Raw genomic sequence first — 26,828 nt, 5'->3', positions numbered from 1 at the left:
CTTCAGTGTGAATGTACAATTTTCATAGTCATGAAAATACAGAAAAATCTTTAAATGAGGTGTGTCCAAACTTTTGGTCTGTACTGTGTGTGTGTGTGTGTGTGTGTGTGTGTGTGTGTGTGTGTGTGTGTGTATATGTATGTGTATATATATATATATATATATATATATATATGTATAAAACATGCATGTTTTTCTCGATATCTGACATGAAATCAGAATAAACCTTTTAGGTCAATTAGGATTACCATAATTTTTAATATTTGCCAAATGCCACAATAATGAGAGAGGGAGAATGTTTTAAGGCATTTTTATTACTTACTGCAAAGTCAAATATTTATATATATTTCAATAGTATTTGGTACCATTTTCCTTTTAAACTGAATGACTTGGGTCAAATGTTTGGGATATTCTTCATGTTGATACAGTATTCATGTTACCCATGTTGATACAGTACTCGTTTCACTGTGGTTATTGGCACAATCTTACCAGCTTCCGCCATCATCTTCATAAGGTCTTTTGCTTTTGCCCTTGGGTTGATATGCACATGTCGGACCAAAGCACGTTCATCTCTGGGACACAGAACCTGTCTCCTTCCTGAGCGTTATGTTGGCTGAACATTCCCATCTTGTTTATACTTGCGTATAATTGTTTGTACAAATGAATGAGGCATCTTCAGGTATCTTGAAATTGTACCCAAGAATGAGCCAGACTTGTGCAAGTCCACAATTCTCTTGTATTGAACTGAAATAAATGAACTTTTTGATATTTTAATTTAGTGAGAAGCACCTGTAGGGTATGTAAACTACTGGTTTCAAGTGTGTGTATATATATAATATATAATATATGTATGTATGTAATGGTACCCCTCATTTAATGAAAGAAAAACCCTCAATGGTCACAGAAATAACTTGAATCTGACAAAAGTAGTAATAAATTAAAAATCTATGAAAATGAAAGTCAGACATTGCTTTTCAACCCTGCTTCCACTGAATTTTTAAAAAAATTTAACTCCTGAAATAGGCCGGGACTGAAATGATGGTCCCTCTGAAAGTAGTGTGACAAAGGGACATGTTAAATCAAGTTGTGTCCACTAATTAGAATCACAGGTGTCTACAATCTTGTAATCAGTCAGGTGGCCTGTATATAGGGCTACAGATACTCACTGTGCTGTTTAGTCACATATTGTGTACCACACTCAACATGGACCAGAGGAAGCAAAGGAAAGAGTTGTCTCAGGAGATTCGAAAGAAAATTAGACAAGCATGTTAAAGGTAAAGGTTATAATACCATCTGCAAGCAGCTTGATGTTCCTGTGACTACAGTTGCACATATTATTCATAATTTTAAGATCCATGAAACTGTAGCCAACCTCCCTGGACGTGGCCGCAGGAGAAAAATTGATGACAAATCAACGAGACAGATAATACAAATGGTAACAAAAGAGCCCAGGAAAACTTCTAAAGAGATTAAAGGTGAACTTCAAGGTCAAGGAACATCAGTGTCAGATCGCACCATCCGTCGTTGTTTGATCCAAAGTGGACTTCATGGGAGACGACCAAGGAGAACACCATTGTTGAAAAAAAATCATAAAGCCAGACTGGAATTTGCCAAACTACATGTTGACAAGCCACAAAGCTTCTGGGAGAATGTCCTATGGACAGATGAGACAAGAATGGAAGTTTTTGGCAAGGCACATCAGCTCTATGTTCACAGACGGAAAAATGAAGCATATCAAGAAAAGAACGCTGTCCCTACTGTGAAAAATGGAGGAGCCTCTGTTATGTTCTGGGGCTGCTTTGCTGCATCTGGCACAGGATGTCTTGAATCTGTGCAGGGTACAATGAAATCTGAAGACTATCAAGGGATTCTAGAGAGAAATGTGCTGCCCAGTGTCAGAAAGCTTGGTCTTAGTCGCAGGTCATGGGTCTTGCAACAGGATAATGACCCAAAACACACAGCTAAAAACACCCAAGAATGGCTAAGAGGAAAACATTGGACTATTCTGAAGTGGCCTTCTATGAGCCCTGACCTAAATCCTATTGAGCATCTTTGGAAAGAGCTGAAACATGCCGTCTGGAAAAGGCAACCTTCACACACGAGACACCTGGAGCAGTTTGCTCATGAGGAGTGGGCCAAAATACCTGTCGAGATGTGCAGAAGTCTCATTGACAGAATCGTTTGATTGCCTCAAAAGGTTGTTCAACAAAATATTAAGTAAGAGTATCATCATTCCTGTCCAGGCCTATTTCATGAGTCTAATTTTTTTTAAAATTCTGTGGAACCTGGTTTGAAAAGCAATGTCTGACTTAGATTTATTAATTTTCATAGATTTTTAATTTATTACTTTTGTCAGATTCAAGTTTTATTTCTGTGACCATTGAGGGTTTTTCATTCATTAAACGAGGGGTATCAACAATTTTGACCACGTGTGTGTGTGTGTGTGTGTGTGTGTGTGTGTGTGTGTGTGTACAGTACACACACAGTCACTGCCAAACTCCACTCTGCAATAACCCAAGAAAAACTAGCTTCCTCTATCCATCGTTTGTACAGGCTGACTGGACACCTGTTTCTGGCAACACATGATCTCATGAGGCTTCGGAGATGTGGTTTATAGGGCAAAAAGAACAAAGCTTTTAAATTTAATTTGTTTAATTAAAGTGGGCAGTGTTTATAAGAATACACAAAAGGGGACAAAACAATACAATATATACAATCACATAAAATAAAAAAGGGTACCAAAGGCAAAGTACTAGACCTGATGTCACGTAAATGGTTCCGGTATTTGTGGAGCACTTTGTTTTGGAAACTGTACAGAATTACAGCAAGCTGGATTTCCCAGCACTGAACAATGACAATAATTCAAAATCTTCTTTTATCAGATGTCACCCCCACATACCTCCCTTTGGTGAGGTAATCTCAGATGGGGCAGGTAAATGGGATGTGGCTCAGGTCCCCAAAAAATTAGGAGATCTCCAGTCTTCAGAATATCTGCCTCCATGGAGGTCCCAGGCGGCCATATTTCTTATCATAATTTTAGTACTCAAAAAAATAGGAAACAAGGCATATATATCGTTATCCATCTGGCCAATATTAATTCGGGAATAATCGGAAGACTGCACTGTGATGCAAGTAAATGCATTGTGTCCGCCACTTCGTCACAATGCCGAAAATGTCTCCCATAACTATAAGACCTACTACTGAAAAAAAAAAGTTCACAAGGGGACACCGGTGTCAGAGTGTCTGACATTCTTGGCAAAATGTGACTTTGAAAGAGTGAAAACTTATTTTTATAGGCGAGAAGTCACGCCTCCCACCCACTTGTACAGACTTTGTCCGAACTTAGTTTCTGCCCTCCATCAGATTGCCTACTTCCATTACTTGTTCATAGCAGTAGGTCATAGTGCAACCGGGGTCAGGTTGGAGTGTTGGCTCTTTTTCTGTATATGATAAAGCCATGCTTCAATCCCCAATAAGATGGTGACACATCCCTTCTCAAAAGATGGTTTTATAAATTGGTCCTATTTTACCATTATATTATGACGGCACCCAATTCATTATTCTCCTGTTTTTTTGTTTACCGCTTTGCAGGAGGAGTCTAGCAATTCTAGATGTTTTAGCCTGATTCATCATTTGCAACTTTTTAAAGTCACAAAATTTGACACAACTTCACTCCAGCCACTCCCCCTTCCTCTGTATTTTTGAATATGCCCACATTTTGGCACAGTTATTGTGGCTTTTGGCTCCAAAAGTCACAAAAACAATTGGACATCCCATTTTTGACTTTGCGCCAAATTCATAAATTACCCATGCGCTTTTTTAATGATTCTGGCACCAAAATGGCAACTAATACCTCTAGACAAAGGAAAGTGACCTAAAAGAAAAATGAAGAATCTGTTTAACCATTTAAGTGAAACGTCATGAGAAGATATGCCAATATAGCTGAAATAAGATGCATGCCATAGTTGGATATCTGTGCTAGATACGTTATCACACTAGATACGTTATCACATTAACTCCTTCATCACCTTAGACGTATCCATATGTCCAGGTGGGGAAGGACTTCCCAACCTTGGATGTATTTATACACCCTGGCTATTTTGCGCGCACAGGCGCAATTGCTGCCGGGTGTTCAGTGAATTTGACAGCTGAAACCCGGCTCTCGCTGCAGGGGCGGTACGGTTGATATTGGTCACAGCATTTAGAAGGCAAGGAGAGGGATAGGGCTCACTCTCCCCTCTGATCGGCGACCCGCGAGGTTATCTGCCTCCCAAAGATCGCAGTAAGACTCGGCTCACATTTATCCTGCACTCTACTCTGAGATCTCACCCCAGGGATTCCATGTAAATCTCTGAAATAAGTGTTTTAGACGGAACCATTGATGGAAGATTCCCTATAATGAGGCACTTAGGATGTTGTCTGGTCTATGATCCAGCGGTGTCAATCTTTTTAGGCGTACATAAAACCTGCCGTCGCCCACAGTTTTGTGCTCTTCTGAAAAGGACACCGCTGAACAGTGGCCAGACGGAGTCCAGAGTAACATTGCTGCCTCAAAGTTAATGGATCCCTCGGGTTAGATGGAAACCCCGAAGTAAGTTCATCATAGAGCGCTGGATAAATGTGATTCCAATCGTTATGTAAAATGTTTTCAATAAAAGCTTCAACTCATTCCACAAAAAAAGAAAGTCCCCACTCTGGTCGGTCAACTGTTAACAGAAATATAGGGGGCTTCTACGTTACTGGTAGTTCAAAGGCTCTGGAAAATCGCTATGGCTCCTCACCCCCCAAAAGAAATCCAACAAATTCTGCACTCCCAAATCCAAATTGGTAGTGCAGGGCCCTTTTGAGCCACACAGTGTGCATAAACCACATTATGGTCCACATGTTTGGCATTTCTGTAGCGATGGGAGCCCATTTAATTTATGGTTGCTTGTCTCCAGCAGCACGAGCTGGGCATAATGTACTGAGCACCTCAATTTTGCAATTTTCACTCAGCAACATCCACTGCTGGCTGTTTCTGGAAAATGCCCATGGAGTCAAATCCTCATTATGCTCCTTTGGTAATTTATCTACAGGTGTAATTTCCAAAATGGGGCCACTTAAAGGGGGTTTTCTACTCTTCTAGCACTTAGGGGCTCTGTATATGGAGTCTGAAAACTATTCTAGGAAAATCTGTGCTCCAGGAGGCAAATAACGCTCCATCCCTACTGAGTCTCGCCGTGTGGCTAAGCAGTACTGTACAACCACATATGGGGTATTTTCACGTTCAGCAGAAATTGTGCGACACAGTTTAGTGCCAGTTTTACCTATTTCCCCTTGTGAAAATGTAAAATATGGGGCTAAAACAAAATTTTGTGGTAAAAATGTAATTTTTTTTTTTTTTCACTGCCCAATGGTATAAAATGCTGTGACACACCCGTGGTGTCAATATGATCACTGCACCCTTAGATGAATTCATTGAGAGGTGTAGTTTGGAAAATTGGGGTCCCAGTGGGTCATGGCACCCGCAAACAATAACAGTAAAATCTGCACTAAATTATGGGGCTCCTTCCCTTTTGAGTTTTTACTGTGCCTCAAAAGTAGATCCCAATTTACTTGTAGGGTATTGGCATACTCAGGAGAAATTGTACAACAGTATTGTAAACTTTCTTTAATCTGGCATAGATGCCAGAATAATCAAAATACTGTGGCTTATTAAGTGGCTATAGAAACAAATATGTAATTTATCAGGGTAGAGCACTATTCAAAAATAGAATCTGCTCATTCTGCTCATTCTTTGTGTGTTTTTGTGCGTGCACCTTTTTTTTTTTTTTTTTTTCCTTACTCCCTTTAGTATGGGATCAGTTGCAGAGCTCGCAGAGCAGTTCCACTGTCCGTCTCTGGAGGTGAATGACCTCCGCTGTGAGGTTCAGCAGCAGTATCAGCGGTTACAGGCCGCCAATGCGGGGGTCTCTGCAGGCAGGCCTGTCCAGCCTGATCCCAAGGTTGCCCTCCCAGACAGGTTTTTTGTGTTTAAGGAGGTATGCAAATTGTATTTTAAGCTTCGTCCCTACTCCTCCGGTAATGAGGAGCAACTGGTTGGCATTGTGATCTCTCTACTGCAGAGAGATCCTCAGTCGTGGATGTTTTCGTTACCGCAGGATTCAGTTTGTCTCCAATCTGTGGAGGGGTTTTTGGAGCTCTTGGCCTCATCTATGCTGACCCTGACCGAGTCACCTTGGTTGAGTCTAAGCTTTGTCGCCTTCAGCAGGGGATTCGTTCAGTGGAAACATACAGTTTGGAATTCTGTAGATAAGCAACGGATTCCAGATGGAATGTTTCAGCCCTTAAAAGTCAATTTTGTGAGGGGCTAACGGAAAGGTTGAAAGATGCCTTGGCTGTATATGATACCTCTCAGTCCTTGGGGGCTGCCATGTCTTTGGCCATACGTCTGGATAGGCACCTTCGGGATAGACGGGTGCAACCTCCTTCCCTGGGGCCTTCTTGTCGGGGTTGTTTACCTTTGCCAAGGGAGCGGTCTGGGGGTGAACCAGTACTGGGGGAGGTGGAGAAACCTATGCAGTTAGGGGTGTCTTTACATCATACATCTCCCCGGAGATTCAGAAGAAAAAAGGCGTATGTTTGTTTTTTTTTGTGGGAAAAAGGGACATTTTGTTGGGACCTGTCCTTCAATTCCTAAACAAAAAGAGACTCTATTTAACTCTTGGTAGTCCGGAGTTGGATAAACAAAGAGTTTATTTGTGGCCAAACTGCAGTTACCGCTTTGTCCTGACTGCAGAGGTGGTGCTAGAGAGCAAAATCGAATAAATTTCTGTGTTTGACTGTGAAGCCGGGGTCAGCATGGTTGATTCTGAGTTTGTGAAAACTCATGGTCTCGCTTGCTGTGCTTTAGCTGAACTTATTCCCTTCTTTGCCATTGACTTGGCGTCACTTGCACAGAAAGCATTTACTCAGATTGTACATAATGTGAAATTGAGGGTGGGGTCAGTTAATTGTGAAATCATTCCTTGCTATGTTTTGGAGAATCTCCCTACTCCGATTTGTTTTAGGTATCCCCTGGCTTGTTAAACATAATCCATTGGTGGATTGGCAAGGCGGGGAGATTATTGAATGGTGGATTGGCAAGGCGGGGAGATTATTGAATGGGGAGATTGCTGCCATGAGAACTGTCTGAATGTTTTCATTGTTGCTGTCTCTGCGGAGATACTGCCTGCTTTTCTGACTGTTTTTGAGAACGTTTTGTCTGAGAAGGGGTGTCAGGATTTACCTCCTCATCGTGCATATGACTGTCCTATTAACCTGACCCCCGGAGCTAAACTACCCAAGTCCAGACTGTATAATCTTTCTGGCCCTGATAGACAAGCCATGAAGGATTTCATTATGGAAAGTGTGGAGAAGGGACATATCAGACCCTCCTCTTCGCCCTTGGCGGCAGGGTTCTTCTTTGTGAAGAAAAAGGATGGTGGTCTATGTCCCTATTTAGATTTCCGGCAATTAAATCAAATTGCCATCCATAATCCAAACCCTCTGATTCCTGATTTGTTCAGCCTGGTTGTGGGAGCTAAGGTATTCTCCAAGTTGGTTATAAGGGGAGTCTACAATCCGGTTAGAATCCGAGAAGGGGACGAATGGAAGACAGCGTTCAATACCCTGGAAGGTCATTTCGAGAGACTGGTTATGCCTTTTGGCTTGACCAATGCACCTGTGGTATTCCAGCATTTCATAAATTTATATTTTTCATAATTTGGTGGGGAGGTTTGTGGTGGTCTATCTGGACGATATATTGGTTTACTCCCCTGATTTTGAGACCCATCGGGGGCATGTTAAGCAGGTGCTCCAGATATTAAGGGATAACTAACTTTATGCCAAGCTAGAAAAATTTATTTTTGCTTTTCAGTAGGTGCAGTTTTTGGGGTACTTAACTCCAGGCTTTTTGTACGTTAAAGAATCATTTTGCCACTTCACCTATTCTCAGTCAACCCGATGTTTCTCAACCCTTTACTGTGGAGATCGATGCTTCGGATCATGGGGTTGGGGCTGTGTTGTCTCAGGGTTCCTCCCCTGCTAAATGGTGTCAGTGCGCCTTCTTTTCTAAAAATTGTCTCCGGCTGAGAGAAATTATGACGTGGGTAATAGGGAACTTTTGGCGTTCGAGGAATGGCGACACTGGTTGGAGGGGGCTGTCCATCCTATTACTGTTATTACTGACCATAAGAACCTGTCATATCTCCAGTCAGCTAAACGTCTCAACCCTAGGCAAGCCAGATGGTCCCTGTTTTTTACTAGGTTCAATTTTGTTGTCACTTTTCGTCCAGGGGTCAAAAAACGTCAAGGCTGATGCTTTGTCCCGGAGCTTCCCTGGTGGTGGTGACAATGAGAACCCTGCCCCGATATTACAGAAAGGGGTAGTTATTTCGGTTCTTTTTCCTGAACTGGAGGGTGAGGTGCTAGAGGCTCATGGGGACGCCCCTGCCTCCTGCCGTTCAGGAAAGTTATTTGTACCACCTGATCTGCGCCATAAAGTAATCAAGGAACATCATAACTCTGTGCTTGCTGGGCATCCAGGTGGTAAGGCAACCGCGGACCTCCTCTCTCGTCTTTTTTGGTGGCCGGGGTTGCATCGGGATGTAATTGAACACGTAGCTGCTTGTAGTATTTGCGCACGTTCTAAGGTTTCGCATACCCATCCGTCTGGTACTTTTCTTCTGCTACCTATCCCTAGCAGGCCATGGACACACTTGTCCATGGATTTTATTACTGACCTACCGGTTTCTGCAGGCAAAACGGTGGTTTTGGTAATAGTAGATCGGTTCAGCAAAATGGTTCGCTTCTTCGCTTAACCCGCACTTCCCAAAGCTAAGACACTTGCTTAGGTGTTCATAAATGAGATTGTGAAGCTTCACGAGGTTCCCGCCGATGTGGTGTCTGATCGGGGGACCAAACTTGTTTCCAAGTTCTGGAAGGCATTCTGTTCTCAACTAGGGGTGCAGCTGTCCTTTTCCTCTGCCTTCCACCCTCAGTTGAATGGTCAGACCGAGCGGGTCAATCAGAACTTGGAGACATACCTCGGGTGTTTCGTCTCCGAAAATCAGGAGGATTGGGCATCCTACTTACCGCTGGCAGAATTTGCCATCAATAATCATCGTCAAGAATCCACTGGCAGATCACCGTTTTTCGGTGGATACGGTTATCATCCACAGTTTGGTACTTTCGGTGGGGGAGGCGCTTCAGGAGTTCCTGAAGAGGAGCGGTTTGCTTCATCGCTCTCCTCGGTGTGGCAGGGTGTTCTGTGTAATTTTGAAGACCATGGATGACAGGTATAAATGTATGTGTGGTTGTCTACCAAGAATATAAGATTGAAAGTTCCTTCTTGGAAGCTGGGACCTAGGTGTATTGGTCCCTACAAAATTACCGCCGTCATTAACCCAGCAGCGTTTCGTCTTGAACTTCCTCCGGCCCTTAAGGTTCACAATGTGTTCCACAGGTCCTTACTCAAAAGGTACGTAGAACCTCTTGAGCCCTCACCTCTACCACCGCCCCCAGTAATGGTTGATGGTAATTTGGAGTTCGAGAGTTCACTCTTTTCACACCTCTTTTCCTGAGACACCCGGTCCTGAGTGTACGGAGGCCACTCGTAGAGGGGGGGGGGGGGTACTGTCACGGGTGTGTCAGAGGTGACAGTCGCCCTGCAGTGGATTGCAGGAGGTCTCCATGTTTGGCAATGCAGACAGCTGCCTAGATAGGAGGCTGGGTTTAGGACCCAGCGACTACCTCCCTTTAGTCTGGGTGTATATTTACCTGGTGTGTCTAGGTGGGCGTCACCGGTTATACTCATTTCTACTTGGAACTTGGCTGAAGCAGCATCACGTCCTCTCTGGAGTCTTGAGGCCGTGTGCCCTGTTGGAGTTCTTCTAAAGCTGAGTTGTTGTTCCCCTGTGTTGTCTTCCCCTTTTGTCTTTAGAGTGCTAGCAGAGGTTGACTAGTGCTCATCTCCTTCCACCCCCAGCTTCAGCCTTACGCCAGGGATAGTAGGGTGAGGCACGTGATCGGCGAAAACTGTGGAGGTTGTGTAGGGACTTTAGGGGGAGACAGGGTGATGCTAGTCCAGATTAGGAGTTCACCTCTTCCCCCTTTCCCTAGTGTCTGAGCTCCCTTTCCCTTTCCCCTCTGTGTTGCACTCACACCTGGCGTGACAGCTCAGGAGCTGTGGTCCCTCCACACCCTGCAGATGCCAACTATATTAAATAGCCGACATGTGTCTTTAACAGCCGGAAATGAGCTCTGGCCGCAGTTGTTAACCATTTAAACGCCGCTGTCACTCTGACAGCAGCATTTAAATGGAACTTGCACCACTGCTCACTCTTACGAGCTCCCATCGGTGCCATGTTATGCAATCGTTGGGCATCGATGGGTTAAATTGGCAGCCAGGGACTTTCTGAAGGTCGCTGTTGCAGCCATCTGCAGCCATCTTGGTACTCTTCTGAAGCTATGTTATATGTTGAGGTTCAAAGGAGACAGAGGTTTATACTTCATAAAAGTTTTAAATAAAAAAATCTAAAAGTTCAGCTTGCTCCACTTTCATCCATTGAAATTAAAGAAATGTAAAAAAAATAAACATTTGATATCACTGCACTCATTAAAGTCCGATCTATCAAACTTAATATAACCTTAACCCAATCGGTAAATGGTGTAACGAGAGAGAGTCAAATGTCTGGGTTTGTTGGTTTTTTGGTTTTTTGGTTTTTTTTTATAAAAAGCAATAAAACAGATCAAAATGTTGTATATAGCCAAAAATGGTATCAATAGAACAGTCAGGTTGTCGTGGAAAAATAAGCCCTCACCCTGCTCAATTGATGGGAAAGCAAAAATGTTATGGGTCTCAGGATATGGCAACACAAATGTAAACCCTGTAATCATACTGACCTTGAGAATCATGATTCAGTGTAACTTTTTTCACAGAATGTACATTGTAAAAACAAAGCACAATAAACCATAATACAATTGCATTTATACCCAGTTACATCGCCCCTTAGACTTTTTTTTTTTCTCTGTGTTTCAGTACGTTTAATAGTAAAATGAACCGTGTCATTCAAAGCCACTACTTATCATACAAAAAAATATGCGGTCATACAGCTACAGGTGCTTCTCACTAAATTAGAATATCATCAAAAAGTTAATTTATTTCAGTTCTTCAATACAAAAAGTGAAACTCCTATTATATAGAGTCATTACAAACAGTGATCTATTTCAAGTGTTTATTTCTGTTAATGTTGATGATTATGGCTTACAGCCAATGAAAATACAAAAGTCATCTCAGTAAATTAGAGCAATTAATAAAAAAAAAAAAAAAAAAACGCCTGCAAAGGCTTCCTAAGCATTTGAAAAGGTCCCTTAGTCTGTTTCAGTAGGCTCCACAATCATGGGAAAGACTGCTGACTTGACAGATGTCGAGAAGGCAGTCATTGACACACGCCACAAGGTCCCAAAGTTCCAATTTTCTTTTGGAAATCAAGGTCCCAGAGTTTGGAGGAAGAGTGGAGAGGCCACAATCCAAGCTGCTTGAGGTCTAGCGTGAAGTTTCCACAATCAGTGATGGTTTGAGGAGCCATGTCATCTGCTGGTGTAGGTCCACTGTGTTTTATCAAGACCAAAGTCAGCACAGCCGTCTACCAGGAAATTTTAGAGCACTTCATGCTTCCCTCTGCCGACAAGCTTTTTGGAGATGGAAATTTCATTCTCCGGTAGGACTTGGCACCTGTCCACACTGCCAAAAGTACCAATACCTGGTTTACACACAACAGTAGCACTGTGCTTGATTGGCCAGCAAACTCGCCTGACCTTAACCCCATAGAGAATCTATGGGGTATTGTCAAGAGGAAGATGAGAGACACCAGACCCAACAATACAGACGAGCTGAAGGCTGCTATCAAAGCTACCTGGGCTTCCATAAGACCTCAGCAGTGCCACAGGCTGATCGCCTCCATGCCACGCCGCATTGATGCAGTAATTGATGCAAAAGGAGCCCCGACCAAGTATTGAGTGCATTTACTGAACATACATTTCAGTAGGCCAACATTTTTGGATTTTAAAAACATTTTTCAAGCAGTTATAAAGTATTCTAATTTACTGAGATAATGACTTTTGTGTTTTCATTGGCTGTAAGCCATAATCATCAACATTAACAGAAATAACCACTTGAAATAGATCACTCTGTTTGTAATGACTCTATATAATATGAGTTTCACTTTTTGTATTGAAGAACTGAAATAAATTAACTTTTTGATGATATTCTAATTCAGTGAGATGCACCTGTATGTGGACAGAAAAAAATAAAAAAGTTATGACTTTTGGGAGAAGGGTAGGGAAAAAAAAACGTAAAAACAAAAATTGTCTGCGAAAGGAAGGCGTTAACACTGCTGTAGGTCTCTCTTGTTTTTTGTTTTTTTTTCGTATTCGAACTTGACCTCCCTCTAAAATTCATAAGTAATGCCAATGTTATGACAAATTGATAAATTTAAGCCACTTCTTGATGTCTTCATGGTGCTTCATGGTATATCTGTCTTAGACATTTTTTTGTACCCTTCTCTTGATTGATAACTTTCAGTAATGAGATTCCTTTGCTGTATTGTAATATGCTTACAGATCATGGCATTTGCTGTAAAATGCAACTACACAGCTGTGTATTGACTACTATTTAACATGAGATTGGCTGATTCTGAACACAACCGCATCCCCCAATTTCAAGAGCGTGTTCACACTTGTGCAACTACATTGTTTAATTTTTTTTTTTATTTTCCCCCTGAAGATTATTTGAATTTTGTTTCTCAATGGATTTGACAAATATTGTTAAAGGGTTGTCTGGTCTTCTACCAAAAGTCTATAGTCACTGTCAGGTTTCTGCTGTATTGAATAGAGTCGGCGGTCACGTGACCACAAGTATGCGATTTGCATACTTCCGGCAACATTCCAACTAGACGTGCTCAGCATTACTCTAGTTCAGGCATCATTTTGACTAGATGTGCTTGGACTTGCTCAGTTCTGCTGAGCATGTTTGGTCAGATTGTGGCAGGTAGTATGCAAATCGCATAGTTGTGATCAAGTCTCCTCCTGCTCTTAACAGCAATACCTTAGAATCCTGAGAGCATGCGGTGTACACACTTTAAGGATTCAGAACTCTGCAGTCACACAGACTGACAGCAGGCTTATAGCAGAAAACCCCTTTTAGGCTAAGTGCACACGATGCGTATTTGAAGCGGAAATTTCCGCTTCATTTCCGCATGTCCTTTTTCCTGGAAAACGCATGCGGAATTTGGCATGCGTTTTTCGCGCGTAATTCGCGCGTTTTGCACATGCGGAATTGCCTTGCGTTTTCTACTGCATTGTAGATGGCAATTCCGCATGCGTAAACGCACAAAGAATTGACATGCTGCGGAATTCTCCGCACAACAAAACGCTGCGGAAAATTCCGCAGCGTGGGCATTACAATTGCGGAATGCCATAGGGGACCATGGCAGAAGGCTAACATGCGTAATTCATGCGTTTACGCTGCGGAATTTTCCGCACAAAATACGCATGAAATACGCATCGTGTGCACATAGCCTTTAAAGGTGGAAACATTTCTGAAATTATTCTTCTTGGTATGTTTTTGTTTTTTTTTTACATGTCAAAAACCTGGCATTTTTAATAGGGGTGTGTAGACTTTTTATATCGACTGCATTATAGACAACATTTTATTACATAATAACCATCTATTGATTCTTTTTTCCCCAGGAGGCCATGTTTGGATCTGAGCCTCAGCTGCCATATCTAAGATATACTCCAACAGGTGGGAGAGGTAGGGAATGTTCTAGCATGTGTTCTAGTGTTAAGTATTCCTATGGATTTAACCAGGGGTAGTTATAATGAATTGCTTCAAAATTTGCCTTTTAAAATGATTAATACTGCATCACTTTACAATACGCATGTATATTTTCAGTAGTCTTATAATTTCTGTACTGCATTTTTAATTATTTAGAATACAGAAGTACTCATCTCGGTAGGTAGTTGCCAAACTACCTGCTTGTTCTGCTGTGCTCCGATCTCTCCCGTCTCTGAGCAGTCACAGAACCGCTTCTGGCAGTAGTTTTCCCACTTCCTGTGATGTCTACTCAACAGAGCAGTTCCTTCTATTCCACTCTGCTCTATCGGCCGGATGTCAATGACGACATGTTGATTAACTGCCGGCTAATCGCTGCCTAAATTGGCACTGGTCCACTGAGTTTGTGCAGTTACGTTGTATGTGCAGTGAGAGAAGTAGTAGCACTTATACTCAGCATAGACTCTGGGAATCAGTCACGTGCGGAGATCTTTGCACTGCTCATGCGCCAGCCGTCTCTCTGCTGCCTATCAACCTATTCTGTAGACAGTGCAGAAGAGAAGGAATTGCTCAATCAACGAGGCGCCACAGTAAGTGTAAGAATGGCCACCAGAGAGATCTGCTCATGGCGGAACAAGCAGGTAGTTGGCAACTACTTACCGTTTGTTTGCTTTAACACACATCACAAATTGAATTAAACTGTGCTAATATTAACTTCCCAGGCTCATGTGAGGAGACGAAGATATTTTGGTTTAAACTTGGGAAAATCAGAAAAATAAATGGGTTTCACATCCTGCTGTCGACATGCCACAGTTTTCCAATTCAGTTAGGGGAAAAACCACGAGATTTCTGAAATCTCATAGCTTTTGCTGGTTTGATTTAACTGACTGAATTTTTTAATTCAATGGGTGAAAAGCGCGGCAAAAACGCATAAATAATTGACATGCTGTAGATTTAAACGCACTGCAAATACTCAAACGAAAATTACTGATCATGTGCACAGCACTTAATTTAATTAGCTGGCAGAAGGATTCCCTAGCATTTTTGTCCCAATTCCGCGTGGAAAAAACTCAGTGAAAACACACAGTGTGCACACAGCCTGAGAAGCAGCTTTTAATTTGCATAAAGCAGCAAAAACGCAACATGTGAACATAGCCTTTTGAAGCATTTCATATCTTTTTATTGACAAATACATCAAGTTTATATAAAGACTCCACATTTACCTTTTATTTTACAAGACTTCTGCAGTTCACCCTGCTATCCTGGATATCTGCTTATGGCCAAATACTGACTGATAGCAACCCATCAGTACAAGCACTGAATGCCTAATCAGTGCTTGTACAAACAAAAACACAGAAATTTTGATAAACTCCATCTGCTTCTTGAGTATTGACCAGCGGTTCTCAATGACATTGAAATCTAGCGAGTTTTTTGGCCACGGACCCAAAAAGTAAATTTTTTTGTTTAGTTATCACTTTTGCTTTGTGTCATTGTACAAGCCTTATTTATTACTAAATTACTTCTGGATCGTTGGGAGAAGTTGCTCATGGAGGACATTTTAGATACCACTTTTTATTTATGACTGTGTACTCACAGGCAAAATTGTGAGTGAGCGCCTTCCCTTGGATAAAAAGCAACCGTACGTATGAATGGTTTTAAGATTCTTTAAGCTGAATTAACACTGAAAGATTATTGTGAATAAGCTGTCCTAAGAACACTCGTTCACAATAATCTTTCAGGGTTAACAGGCTGCCAATCACCCCATAATCCGGTGAAATTGTTTGTATAGCGCAAAAGATCATCGTTCTTGGTCGTGTATTCTCTTGTATAAACAGGAGTCACAGTGCCAAAACAATGGTAGCCTATACACATTCAGTGATCATCTACAGATCTTTTAGTGCGCGACATAATTTTGGTTTGCCGGTGTAAACAGGCTATTAACCCCTTAATAACATCTGACGTAGTAATACGCGTCTGTGCCCTGGGACTTAGGAGCCAGACCCGTATTAGTACGTCATCGCGATCGCGCGCGCACACAGGCTGTGCGGGCGCGATCGCCGCCGGGTGTCAGCTGATTGTCACAGCTGACACCCGGTACTATGTGCAGGGAGCGGTCCTGCACCGCTCCCAGCACATTAACCCCCGCGATGCTGCGATCGAAGTCGATCGCGGCATTGCGGGGGCAAGGGGAGGTGATCGGCGATACTCGCCTCCTCTTCCGGCTTCCAGCGCAGTCTGCAAAGGCTTCCCGGGTGTTGCCATGACGACCCGATGTCGTCATGACAACATCCGGGTCACCAGAGAGCAGGAAGATTGCTTGGACATGCGCAGTGCATCTCCAAGCAATCTTCACACTGTGCACTTCTGACAGCCTTCATGGCATAGGGATGGTGCTCCATTCCTGTGCCATGCAGGCGATCAGAAAAAAAAAGTGAAAGTCCCAGAGTGGGACAAAGTAATAAAGTGTACAAACTGTCTGAAAGTGAAAAAAAAAAAAAAAAAAAATGTGCAAAAATATTATAAAAAAATAAAAAAAATAATACACCAAAAATAAAAATATAATGTACCCATCAATAAATATTATAAAAAAAAAAAAAAAATAAAAGTACACATATTTGGTATCGCCGCGTCCGGAAAAACCTGACCTATAAAACTGTCCCACTAGTTAACCCCTTCAGTGAACACGGTAAAAAAAAAAAAAAAAAACGAAGCAAAAAACAATGCTTTATCACCATACCGCCAAACAAAAAGTGGAATAACACGCGATCAAAAAGACGCATATAAATAAAAATGATACCGCTGAAAACGTCATCTCGTCCCGCAAAAAACAAGCCGCCATACAGCTCCATCAGCCGAAAAATAAAAAAGTTATAGCTCTCAGAATAAAGCGATGCTAAAAAATATTTTTTTCTATAAAATAGCTTTTATTGTGTATAAGCGCCAAAACATAGAAAAATGATACAAATGTGGTACCGCTGTAAACGTACTGACCCGAAGAATAAAGCTACCTCATCAATTTTACCACACGCGGAACAGAATAAAAAAAAAAAAAAAAAAAAAACAATTCCTGAATTGTTGGTTTTTGTTTATTCTGCCTCCCAAAAATCGGAATAGAAAGCGATCAAAAAATGTCACGTGCCTGAAAATGGCACCAATAACAACGTCAAGTCATCCCGCAAAAAACGAGCCGTCACATGACTGTCTGCCAAAATCTGCAAAAATTATAGCTCTCAAAATATGGCGATGCAAAAACTAGATTTTACAAAAAATGCGTCTTTTAGTGTGTGACAGCTGTCAGTCATAAAAACCCCATATGATTCTGGCATTGCTGTAATCACACCGACCCGAAGAATAAAGTCGTCTAATCACTTATACCGCACAAGGAACGGCGTCAAAAATAAACTCTTGGGTTAGGATTGGGCTAGGGTTAGGGCTGGGTTTGGGGCTAGGGTTGTGCTGGGGCTAGGGTTGTGCTGGGGCTAGGGTTGTGCTGGGGCTAGGGTTGTGCTAGGGTTAGGGCTGGGGTTGGGATTTTTTTCAAAAGTAAGAAAAGATGACGATATGGCGACTAGTGTTGAGAGCAAGTGCTCGCTACTTGAGTTTGCATCGGGTGCTCTGGTATGCATTGAGTATCGTGGGTATTTGAGTGACATGCTCGAGTCTCTGCCCCATATGCTTCGCTGCCAAAAAACTTTACGGGGATTGCCTGCCATGCACGAGCGATCCCCACATGTTTTTTTTTGGGTGTCTAATAACCGTGAAACATGCGGAGCAGGGACTCGAGCATGTCACTCGAGCACACGCTGTACATGGTGCATACCTGAGTACCCGATGCAAACTCAAGTAGCGAGCACTTGCGCTCAAGAATAATGACAACTTATTCAATATGATGACCTAATGTAAACAAATTCTGTGCCGTACCTCTGGGTTCAAAATGTTCACTATACACCTTAATAAAATCCTTGAGGGGTATAGTTTCCAAAATGGGGACACTTGTGGGGGAGCTCCACTGTTTAGGCACATCACGGGCTCTCCAAACGCGACATGGTGTCCGCTAACAAATTGAATGGAAAATCGGCTCAAATTGTTAGCGGACACCACATTGCGTTTGGAGAGCCCCTCTGTGCCCAAACTTTGGAGCTCCCCCACAAGTGACCCCATTTTGGAAACTAGACCCCCCAAGGCACCTTTCTAGATGCATAGTGAGCACTTGGAACCCCCAGGTGCTTCACAAATTGATTCGTAATAATGAAAAAGTGAAAAAAAAAACACTTTTTCATTTTTATGAATCAATTTGTGAAGCACCTGGGGTTCCAAGTGCTCACTATGAATCTAGATAGGTGCCTTGGGGGGTCTAGTTTCCAAAATGGGGTCACTTGTGGGGGAGCTCCAATGTTTGGGCACGCAGGGACTCTCTAAATGCAACATGGTATCCGCTAACAAATTGAATGGAAAATCGGCTCAAATTGTTAGCGGACACCACATTGCGTTTGGAGAGCCCCTCTGTGCCCAAACTTTGGAGCTCCCCCACAAGTGACCCCATTTTGGAAACTAGACCCCCCAAGGCACCTTTCTAGATGCATAGTGAGCACTTGGAACCCCCAGGTGCTTCACAAATTGATTCATAAAAATGAAAAAGTGTTTTTTTTTTCGCTTTTTCATTATTACGAATCAATTTGTGAAGCACCTGGGGGTTCCAAGTGCTCACTATGCATCTAGAAAGGTGCCTTGGGGGGTCTAGTTTCCAAAATGGGGTCACTTGTGGGGGAGATCCAAAGTTTGGGCACAGAGGGGCTCTCCAAACGCAATGTGGTGTCCGCTAACAATTTGAGCCGATTTTCCATTCAATTTGTTAGCGGATACCATGTTGCATTTAGAGAGTCCCTGTGTGCCCAAACATTGGAGCTCCCCCACAAGTGACCCCATTTTGGAAACTAGACCCCCCAAGGCACCTATCTAGATGCATAGTGAGCAGTTGGAACCCCCAGGTGCTTCACAAATTGATTCGTAACAATGAAAAAGTGTTTTTTTTTTCACTTTTTCATTTTTACGAATCAATTTGTGAAGCACCTGGGGGTTGCAACTGCTCACTATGCATCTAGATAGGTGCCTTGGGGGGTCTAGTTTCCAAAATGGGGTCACTTGTGGGGGAGCTCCAATGTTTGGGCACACAGGGGCTCTCTAAACGCAACATGGTGTCCGCTAATTATTCAAGCAAATTTTACAATCAAAAAGTCAAATGGCGCTCCTTCCCTTCCGAGCCCTACAGTGCGCCCAAACAGTGTTTTTTCCCCAAATATTGGGTATCTGCGTGCCATGGGGAAATTGCACAACAAATTTTGCGGTCCATTTTTTCTTGTTACCCCTGTGAAAATAAAAAAAACTGGGTCTAAAGTAACATTTTTGTGAAAAAAGTTAAATGTTCATTTTTTTCTTCCACATTCAAAAAATTCCTATGAAGCACCTGAAGGGTTAATAAAGTTCTTGAATGTGGTTTTGAGCACCTTGAGGGGTGCAGTTTTTAGAATGGTGTCACTTTTGGGTATTTTCTGTCATAAAGACCTCTCAAAGTGACTTCAAATGTGATGTGGTCCCTAAAAAAATGGTTTTGTAAATTTTGTTGGAAAAATGAGAAATCGCTGGTCAACTTTTAACCCTTATAGCTCCCTAACAAAAAAAAATTTTGGTTCCAAAATTGTGCTGATGTAAAGTAGACATGTGGGAAATGTTATTTATTAACTCTTTTGTGTGACATATCGCTCTGATTTCAGGGCTTAAAAATTCAAATTTTGAAAATTGCAAAATTTTCAAAATTTTCGCCAAATTTCCGTTTTTTTCACAAATAAACGCAAGTGATATCGAAGAAATTTTTCCACAATCATGAAGTACAATATGTCACGAAAAAACAATCTCAGAATCAGGGGGATCCGTTGAAGCGTTCCAGAGTAATTACCTCATAAAGTGACAGTGGTCAGAATTGTAAAAATTGGCCCGGTCATTAACGTGCAAACCACCCGCGGGGCTTAAGGGGTTAAACGACCACCGATTGGTAAACATTTACCAATCTGCAGTCGTTTAGTGCTGCTTGATTGGTCTCTTTTAAATAGACCATTATTTTTGAATTGACACAGGACTCATTGTAGCACTCGCCTTTTCTTCTCTGCACAATCATTCTAACAGATCACAAACAGTCTAAAGGGGGCTTCATCAGAGAAAATTTCAGTCTATCCTTTGTTTTGTTTTTCGGAGAGAAGTTTCTTGACATCAAGGTAGCATTCAAATGCTTTGCCTTACAGTGTGTGCAGATGCACTGACACTATTCCTGAGCAAGCTCTGCACTGGTTTTGAACCAATCCCATAAATGAATCCCCTTTAGGAGATGTCCTGGCACTTGCACGCTCAAGCCTTCTTCATAGCAATTGAACCTCCTTTTGAAGTTTTTGAAAATTTGCATTTCATCTTATCAATCATCATAACAATCTCTAGTTAATGCAAATTGCCACTATAAAAACTGAAGCAACAAACTTTGTGAAAAACAAAAATTTTTGTCCACAGTTCTACATGTAGAAAACTTAGATTGGTAACTTCATGGTGTGTATTTCAATGATTTTGTCAGATTCTCAGGAAAAGGACCATCTGCTTTGGGATCCTAATATTCTACCAGAAAGAGAAGTGGAGAATTACCTCAGTCAGGCAGCGGAGTACCAACACAGAGTTGGTGGAAGATACAGCCAAGATGAAGGAACTGTCAGGGATAATGAGCAGGTGAATGTGCAGATGTTTCTGGTGTTTCACCTTTTGTTAAGACTATTTCTGTGTCTTTACTGGTTTTACCTTTACCATGGTTTTAAATTCTCATCAGGTTGCTTCCCTATTATTTGCACTCTGATTAGACTTCTTTACCACCTTTTTTTTCCTTTTTCTTTTTTGTAGGCTCTCTATGAATTGGTGAAATGTAGATTCAACACAGATGAGGCTCTACGAAGGCTTTCTTTTAACGTCAAAGTTGTACAAGGTGAGTGTTATGCAGGTACATGCTTGCTAAAGAGGAGCAAAATGATTTTTTTGTACCCAGTTCCGACCTATGGTCTGGTCACCTGATGAAGCTAGGTTTCACTTCTACGTCTTGCATCCTCGGGCTGGCAACTCCTGGGTGCCCGTCACTTCCTAGGATTCGAGACACCATGAGGTTGTGGTAGGTCTAGTCATTATGCCTCAGACAACACAATGAAATGCGTCATGCTGCAACGTCAGGCCGGAACTGAGCACCATGAATCTTTTTGCAGATTTCTAATAGTTACAGAAGTAATGGTGAAAGGTTTTTTTTTTGTTGTTGTTGTTTTTTTTTTATAACCATACATAAATATGATACAATTGGATGTAAAGTCTACACACCCCTGTTAAAATGGCAGAATTTTGTTATGTAAAAAAAAAAAATTATACCAAGAGTAAACCTTTTCAAACTTTTTCCACCATTTAATGTCACCCATAATCAATCTGCACAGATCCATTGAGAAACAAACTGAAATCCTTTTTCAAGAGGGGGAAAAAAAAAAACTTAAATGCTGTTGTTGCAAAAGTGTGTACATCCTTTTTATAATTGGGAATGGAGTTGTGTTCAGAATTGGTCAAATACATTTAGTGCGCAGTCAGACGGCCGTATAGCACGGGCGACGATCTCATCACAATGCTCTGACTTGTCGTAGCGCTTGAGTCAGTACAGCTGCCAGCCAGTCCGTGCACGGCAATGTGACCGTCGTCCGTGTTATACAGCCGTCTGACTGCGCCCTTAAACTAATGATAAATAGTAGTCGGTACACAGTTGCCATATCGCAGTGATTATGAAATTATTTTCCATGGCATATTGTGCATAATGACAGTGGTAAAATTCTTCGATATGACTTACGTTTATTTGTGACATTATCGGACGTTTGGTGAAAAGGGTTAAAAGTTGAACAGCGATTTCCCTTTTTTGTGCAAGAAAATTTACAAAACCATTTTTTTAGGGACCTCTTCATATTTAAAGTAACTTTGAAGGGCCTATGTTACAGAAAATACCCAGAAGTAACACAATTCTAAAATCTACACCCCTCAAAGTGTTCAAAACCACATTCAATAAGTTTATTAACCCTTTAGATGCTTCACAGGAATTAAAGCAATGTGGAAGGGATAAATGAACAAAAATGTTATTTTAGCCTCAAATGCATTTATTTTCACAAGGGTAACAGGAGAAAATAAACCCCAAAATTTGTTGTACAATTTCTCCTAAGTACGCCGATACCCCATATATGGGGGAAAAACTACTGTTTGGACACACTGCCGAACTCCAAAAGGTGACGTTTTGGAGCGCAGACTTTGATGGAATGGTCTGCAAGCGGCATGTCGCATTTGGAGACCCCTGATGTACCTAAACAGTGGAAACCCCACAAGTGGCCCCATTTTTGGAAACCACATTCCTCCAGGAATTATCTAGAGGCGTAGTTTATAGTAATGATAATAATTCTTTTGGTTTTTGGCTTCTGGTGTATGAATTTATAATCTGGTGGTATGTATAAATTGTGCGGAGTACACCAGATTATAACAGTTTGTTCGGTCAACAGGGTAAAACCAAATTTTATTGATTTATGGATGTGTGGTACGCTTTGAAGAAATCCTTAATGCAAAGGGCAGGTTTCTTAGAGCAGATTTCATAATTGTAAATTGTGTACTTTCGTATTCCCCTCTTGGACCATACTCTGCACCTTTTTTGTGTTCACTTCTTCGCAGTTTGGGGAACCTCACCAGGAAAATGATGACCTGGTACGATATGGGGACCATCAGTTTCAAAAGTACTGGGACCCTCACCTTCCTGAGTGCCAAACATTAGAGCTTTGATGACTACCTCCTGAAACCGAAGGAAGGTCCCCGTATTGCCACCAGATCGAAACAGCACAAAAGCATTGTACAGTGCCATCTATAAAATGTGCACGGACATTTTTTTTGTATCATAATTAGCTTTTCCCATGGAACTGTATGGTTTGAGGACCTGATCTGAGAGATCTACACCCCCCCATGAATTTATTATAATCCAGGATACAATCTGACTTTGGGACTTCTGTTGTGGTACCTCAGACAGTGACGAGAGCTGTTGTCCGTGTATGGTGGTCAAGATAACGACATCCCTTTTGTCCTTATGGTTGACCACCAGCATCTTGTCTCAACATTGGGCTCTGCTCTTGCCGTTTCTCAGCAATTACCCAATTAGCGATACGAGAAGGTACGAGAAGGCCCTACCTATAAGGCTACTTGGCAAAATCTATTGTTCGTTTTTATTTTGCACGAAAAAAAAAAAAAAAGACGTCACTAACACTGCGACGTCCAGTCCCCTAATGCGCTAGCTAAAAAGGTACCCAACTCTTCTTCTTCTTCTCCTTCTCCTCCTCCTTCTCCTCCTCCTTCTCCTCCTCCTTCTCCTCCTCCTTCTCCTCCTCCTTCTCCTCCTCCTTCTCCTCCTCCTTCTCCTTCTCCTCCTCCTCCTCCTCCTCCTCCTCCTCCTCCTCCTCCTCCTCCTCCGTCCTCCTCGTCCTCCGTCCTCCGTCCTCTGTCCTCGTCCTTCTCCTTCTCTCAGCGCAGGATGCCAGACACGTAAAAGACGCAGTACAATAGGAGAGTGTGGGGGTGTGGAGCTGGAACAGGGATTTGGGAACTACTGCTGGTCACAGACAGCACGCAGCACAAGATTGCACTGGCCACCAATGCAAATCTTTTTTTCAGGTAACAGGGTATCTACACAACCGCTATGCACGCCACATCAGAGGCAAAATGGCATGCAGAGCGGTGATCGTTATTTTACATCCACCCTTTTGGCGCCGATTGGCTGAACAATACTCTGTCAAAAGGGTTAATCAGCAGAGGTGATGTCCCAATCACACCATTCATTTTGACTGCTGTGAATGGTGCAGCATATCACATTGATGTTTTGTCTTTTTTTTGTAACTTTATTGTCAAATCGTGTGATTGGCTGATCATAATTGACCGGCCAATCACAGCGATAGCCAACGCGGAGCGGGGTGGACGGTAAATAGCAGCGCCGTACATGTACAGCGGTTTGCGGCATGCACTTCCCGCAAACTACACGTCTGGCGGAAGTCATGAAGGGGTTAAAGTGATTCTGATTATCCCCGTATAAAATTTGGCTGTTCTAGTAGGATTTTTCAGAAACTTTCGTAGATGCATTTTACAACAAAAGCCATGGTCTGTAAATGGCTTACAATACAGCACAGGGATCTCATTGTTGGCAGTTATCAGTAAGGAGAAGGCTACAAAAACATTTCCAAGGCGCTATATACACTACCGTTCAAAAGTTTAGGGTCTTTTAGACATTTCATTATTTTTGAAAGAAAAGCACATTTTTTTTCAATGAAGCGAACATTAAATAAATCAGAAATACACTCTATACATTGTTAATGTGATAAATGACTATTCTAGCTGCAAAAGTCTTGTTTTTATTGCAATATCTACATAGGTGTAGAGGCCCATTTCCAACAACCACCACTCCTGTGTTTTAATGGTACATTGTGTTTGCTAACTGTGTAAGAAGGCTAATGGATGTTTAGAAAACCCTTGCACAAGTATGTTAGCCCAGCTGAAAATGGTTTGGCTGATTTGAGCTAGTTGAGAATCTGGATTATTACATTTGTTTGTTCTATGAAACTCTCAAAATTGCCAGTAAAAGAGAACTTTCATGTGAAACTCTACAGTCTATTCTTGTTCTTAGAAATGAAGGCTATTCCATGCGAGAAGTTGCCAAGAAACTGAAGATTTCCTACAACGGTGTGTACTACTCCCTTCAGAGGAGAGCACAAACCGGCTTTAACCAGAGTAGAGAGAGAAGTGGGAGGCCCCGCTGCACAACTGAGCAACAAGACAAGTACATTAGAGTCTCTAGTTTGAGAAATCGACGCCTCACAGCTCCTGAGCTGGCAGCTTCATTAAATAGTATATGCAAAACGCCAGTGTCAATGTCTACAGTGAAGCGGCGACTCTGGGATGCTGGCCTTCAGGGCAAAGTGGCAAAGAAAAAGCCATATCTGAGACTGGCTAATAATAGGAAAAGATTAATATGGGCAACAGAACAGACATTGGACAGAGGAAGATTGGAAAAAAGTTTTATGGACAGACGAATCAAAGTTTGAGGTGTTTGGATCACACACATCATTTGTGAGACGCAGAACAACTGAAAAGATGCTGGAAGAGTGCCTGACGCTATCTGTCAAGCATGGTGGAGGTAATGTGATGGTCTGGGGTTGCTTTGGTGCTGGTAAAGTGGGAGATTTGTACAAGGTAAATGGGATTTTGAATAAGGAAGGCTATCGCTCCATTTTGCAACGCCATGCCATACCCTGTGGACAGCGCTTGATTGGAGCCAATTTCATCCTACAACAGGACAATGACCCAAAGCACACCTCCAAATTATGCATGAACTATTTAGGGAAGAAGCAGGCAGCTGGTATTCTATCTGTAATGGAGTGGCCAGCGCAGTCACCAGATCTCAACCCCATTGAGCTGTTGTGGGAGCAGCTTGACCGTATGGTACGCAAAAAGTGCCCATCAAGCCAATCCAACTTGTGGGAAGGGCTTCAGGAAGCATGGGGTGAAATTTCTCAAGATTACCTCAGCAAATTAACAGCTAGAATGCCAAAGGTCTGCAATGCTGTAATTGCTGCAAAGGGAGCATTCTTTGACGAAAGCAAAGTTTGAAGGAGAAAATTATTCTTTCTAATAAAAATCATTATTTCTAACCTTGTCAATGTCGGGACTATATTTTCTATTCATTTTGCAACTCATTTGATAAATAAAAGTATGAGTTTTCATGGAAAACACAAAATTGTCTGGGTGACCCCAAACTTTTGAATGGTAGTGTACATTGCTTAGAACTGAATATCCCTCACAAATTGATGAAAAGACAAAAAGAAAATTGGTCCGGGAGGCAGCCAAGAGGGCTACAATAACCTTAAAAGAGCTGCAGGAATTTGTGGAAAGTACTGGTTCTGTACTGCTTGTGACTTAATCATTTAGAAGAAAAAAGCACTACCGCCTATAGAAATAATTACAAAAAGTTTATTGAACATAGACACGCAGTATTAAAATAATTTAAAAGACCATAAACATGGTATATGAGATGTCCCCCACAATACAGATATCATAAGTAACCATATATAACAAACATGCAAGCCCCAAAATGAATAACCTGAGTATTCAGAAAAGCAGTAGTAAACCCCAAAGTAACATGAAATGCAGTACCAAGGAGTCCCAACCGTAATTGCACAAAACAGAAATTCTGTCCTATAGATGAAAGGCATGGTTACTACAAATATATAAAAGATAATATCAACATGTACAGATACTATAAATGCACCATAAGGAATCCCCCAGCGAATAGGCATAGAGGGGAATAACAATAGCGTACCGAACCATACAATGAGTTAGTTACCCTCAGAGAGCTACACTGCTCAAAAAAATAAAGGGAACACTTAAACAACAGAATATAACTCCAAGTAAATCAAACTTCTGTGAAATCAAACTGTCCACTTAGGAAGCAACACTGATTGACAATCAATTTCACATGCTGCTGTGCTAATGGAATAGACAATAGATGGAAATTATTGGCAATTATCAAGACACACTCAATAAAGAAATGGTTCTGCAGGTGGGGACCACAGACCACATCTCAGTACCAATGCTTTCTGGCTTATGTTTTGGTCACTTTTGAATGTTGGTTGTGCTTTCACACTTGTGGTAGCATGAGACAGATTCTACAACCCACAGATGTTGCTCAGGTAGTGCAGCTCATCCAGGATGGCACATCAATGCGAGCTGTGGCAAGAAGGTTTGCTGTGTCTGTCAGCGTAGTGTCCAGAGGCTGGAGGCGCTACCAGGAGACAGGCCAGTACACCAGGAGACATGCAGGGGGCCGTAGGAGGGCAACAACCCA

At 42.0% G+C, this 26,828-nt stretch overlaps 1 protein-coding gene across 1 annotated transcript in view; it reads left to right on the top strand.

The window, feature by feature from the left end:
- The window catches only part of LOC141148949 (mesoderm induction early response protein 2-like), a gene marked incomplete at its 5' end in the record, with an annotated part of 150,417 nt that overhangs the window by 97,271 nt on the left and 26,318 nt on the right, over positions 1-26,828 (top strand). The window contains 3 exons of the mRNA XM_073638165.1: positions 13,771-13,834; positions 20,472-20,620; positions 20,789-20,870. Of these exons, the coding sequence (XP_073494266.1) occupies positions 13,771-13,834; positions 20,472-20,620; positions 20,789-20,870 (295 nt within the window). The remainder of the gene's footprint in view (positions 1-13,770; positions 13,835-20,471; positions 20,621-20,788; positions 20,871-26,828) is intronic.

Source organism: Phyllobates terribilis, unplaced genomic scaffold (assembly GCF_046119375.1).
Source record: "Phyllobates terribilis strain yellow unplaced genomic scaffold, ASM4611937v1 Scaffold_1__5_contigs__length_1240528914, whole genome shotgun sequence".
In the NCBI taxonomy this organism is placed as follows: Eukaryota; Metazoa; Chordata; class Amphibia; order Anura; family Dendrobatidae; genus Phyllobates; species Phyllobates terribilis.
This window is presented reverse-complemented; position numbering and strand designations above follow the sequence as displayed.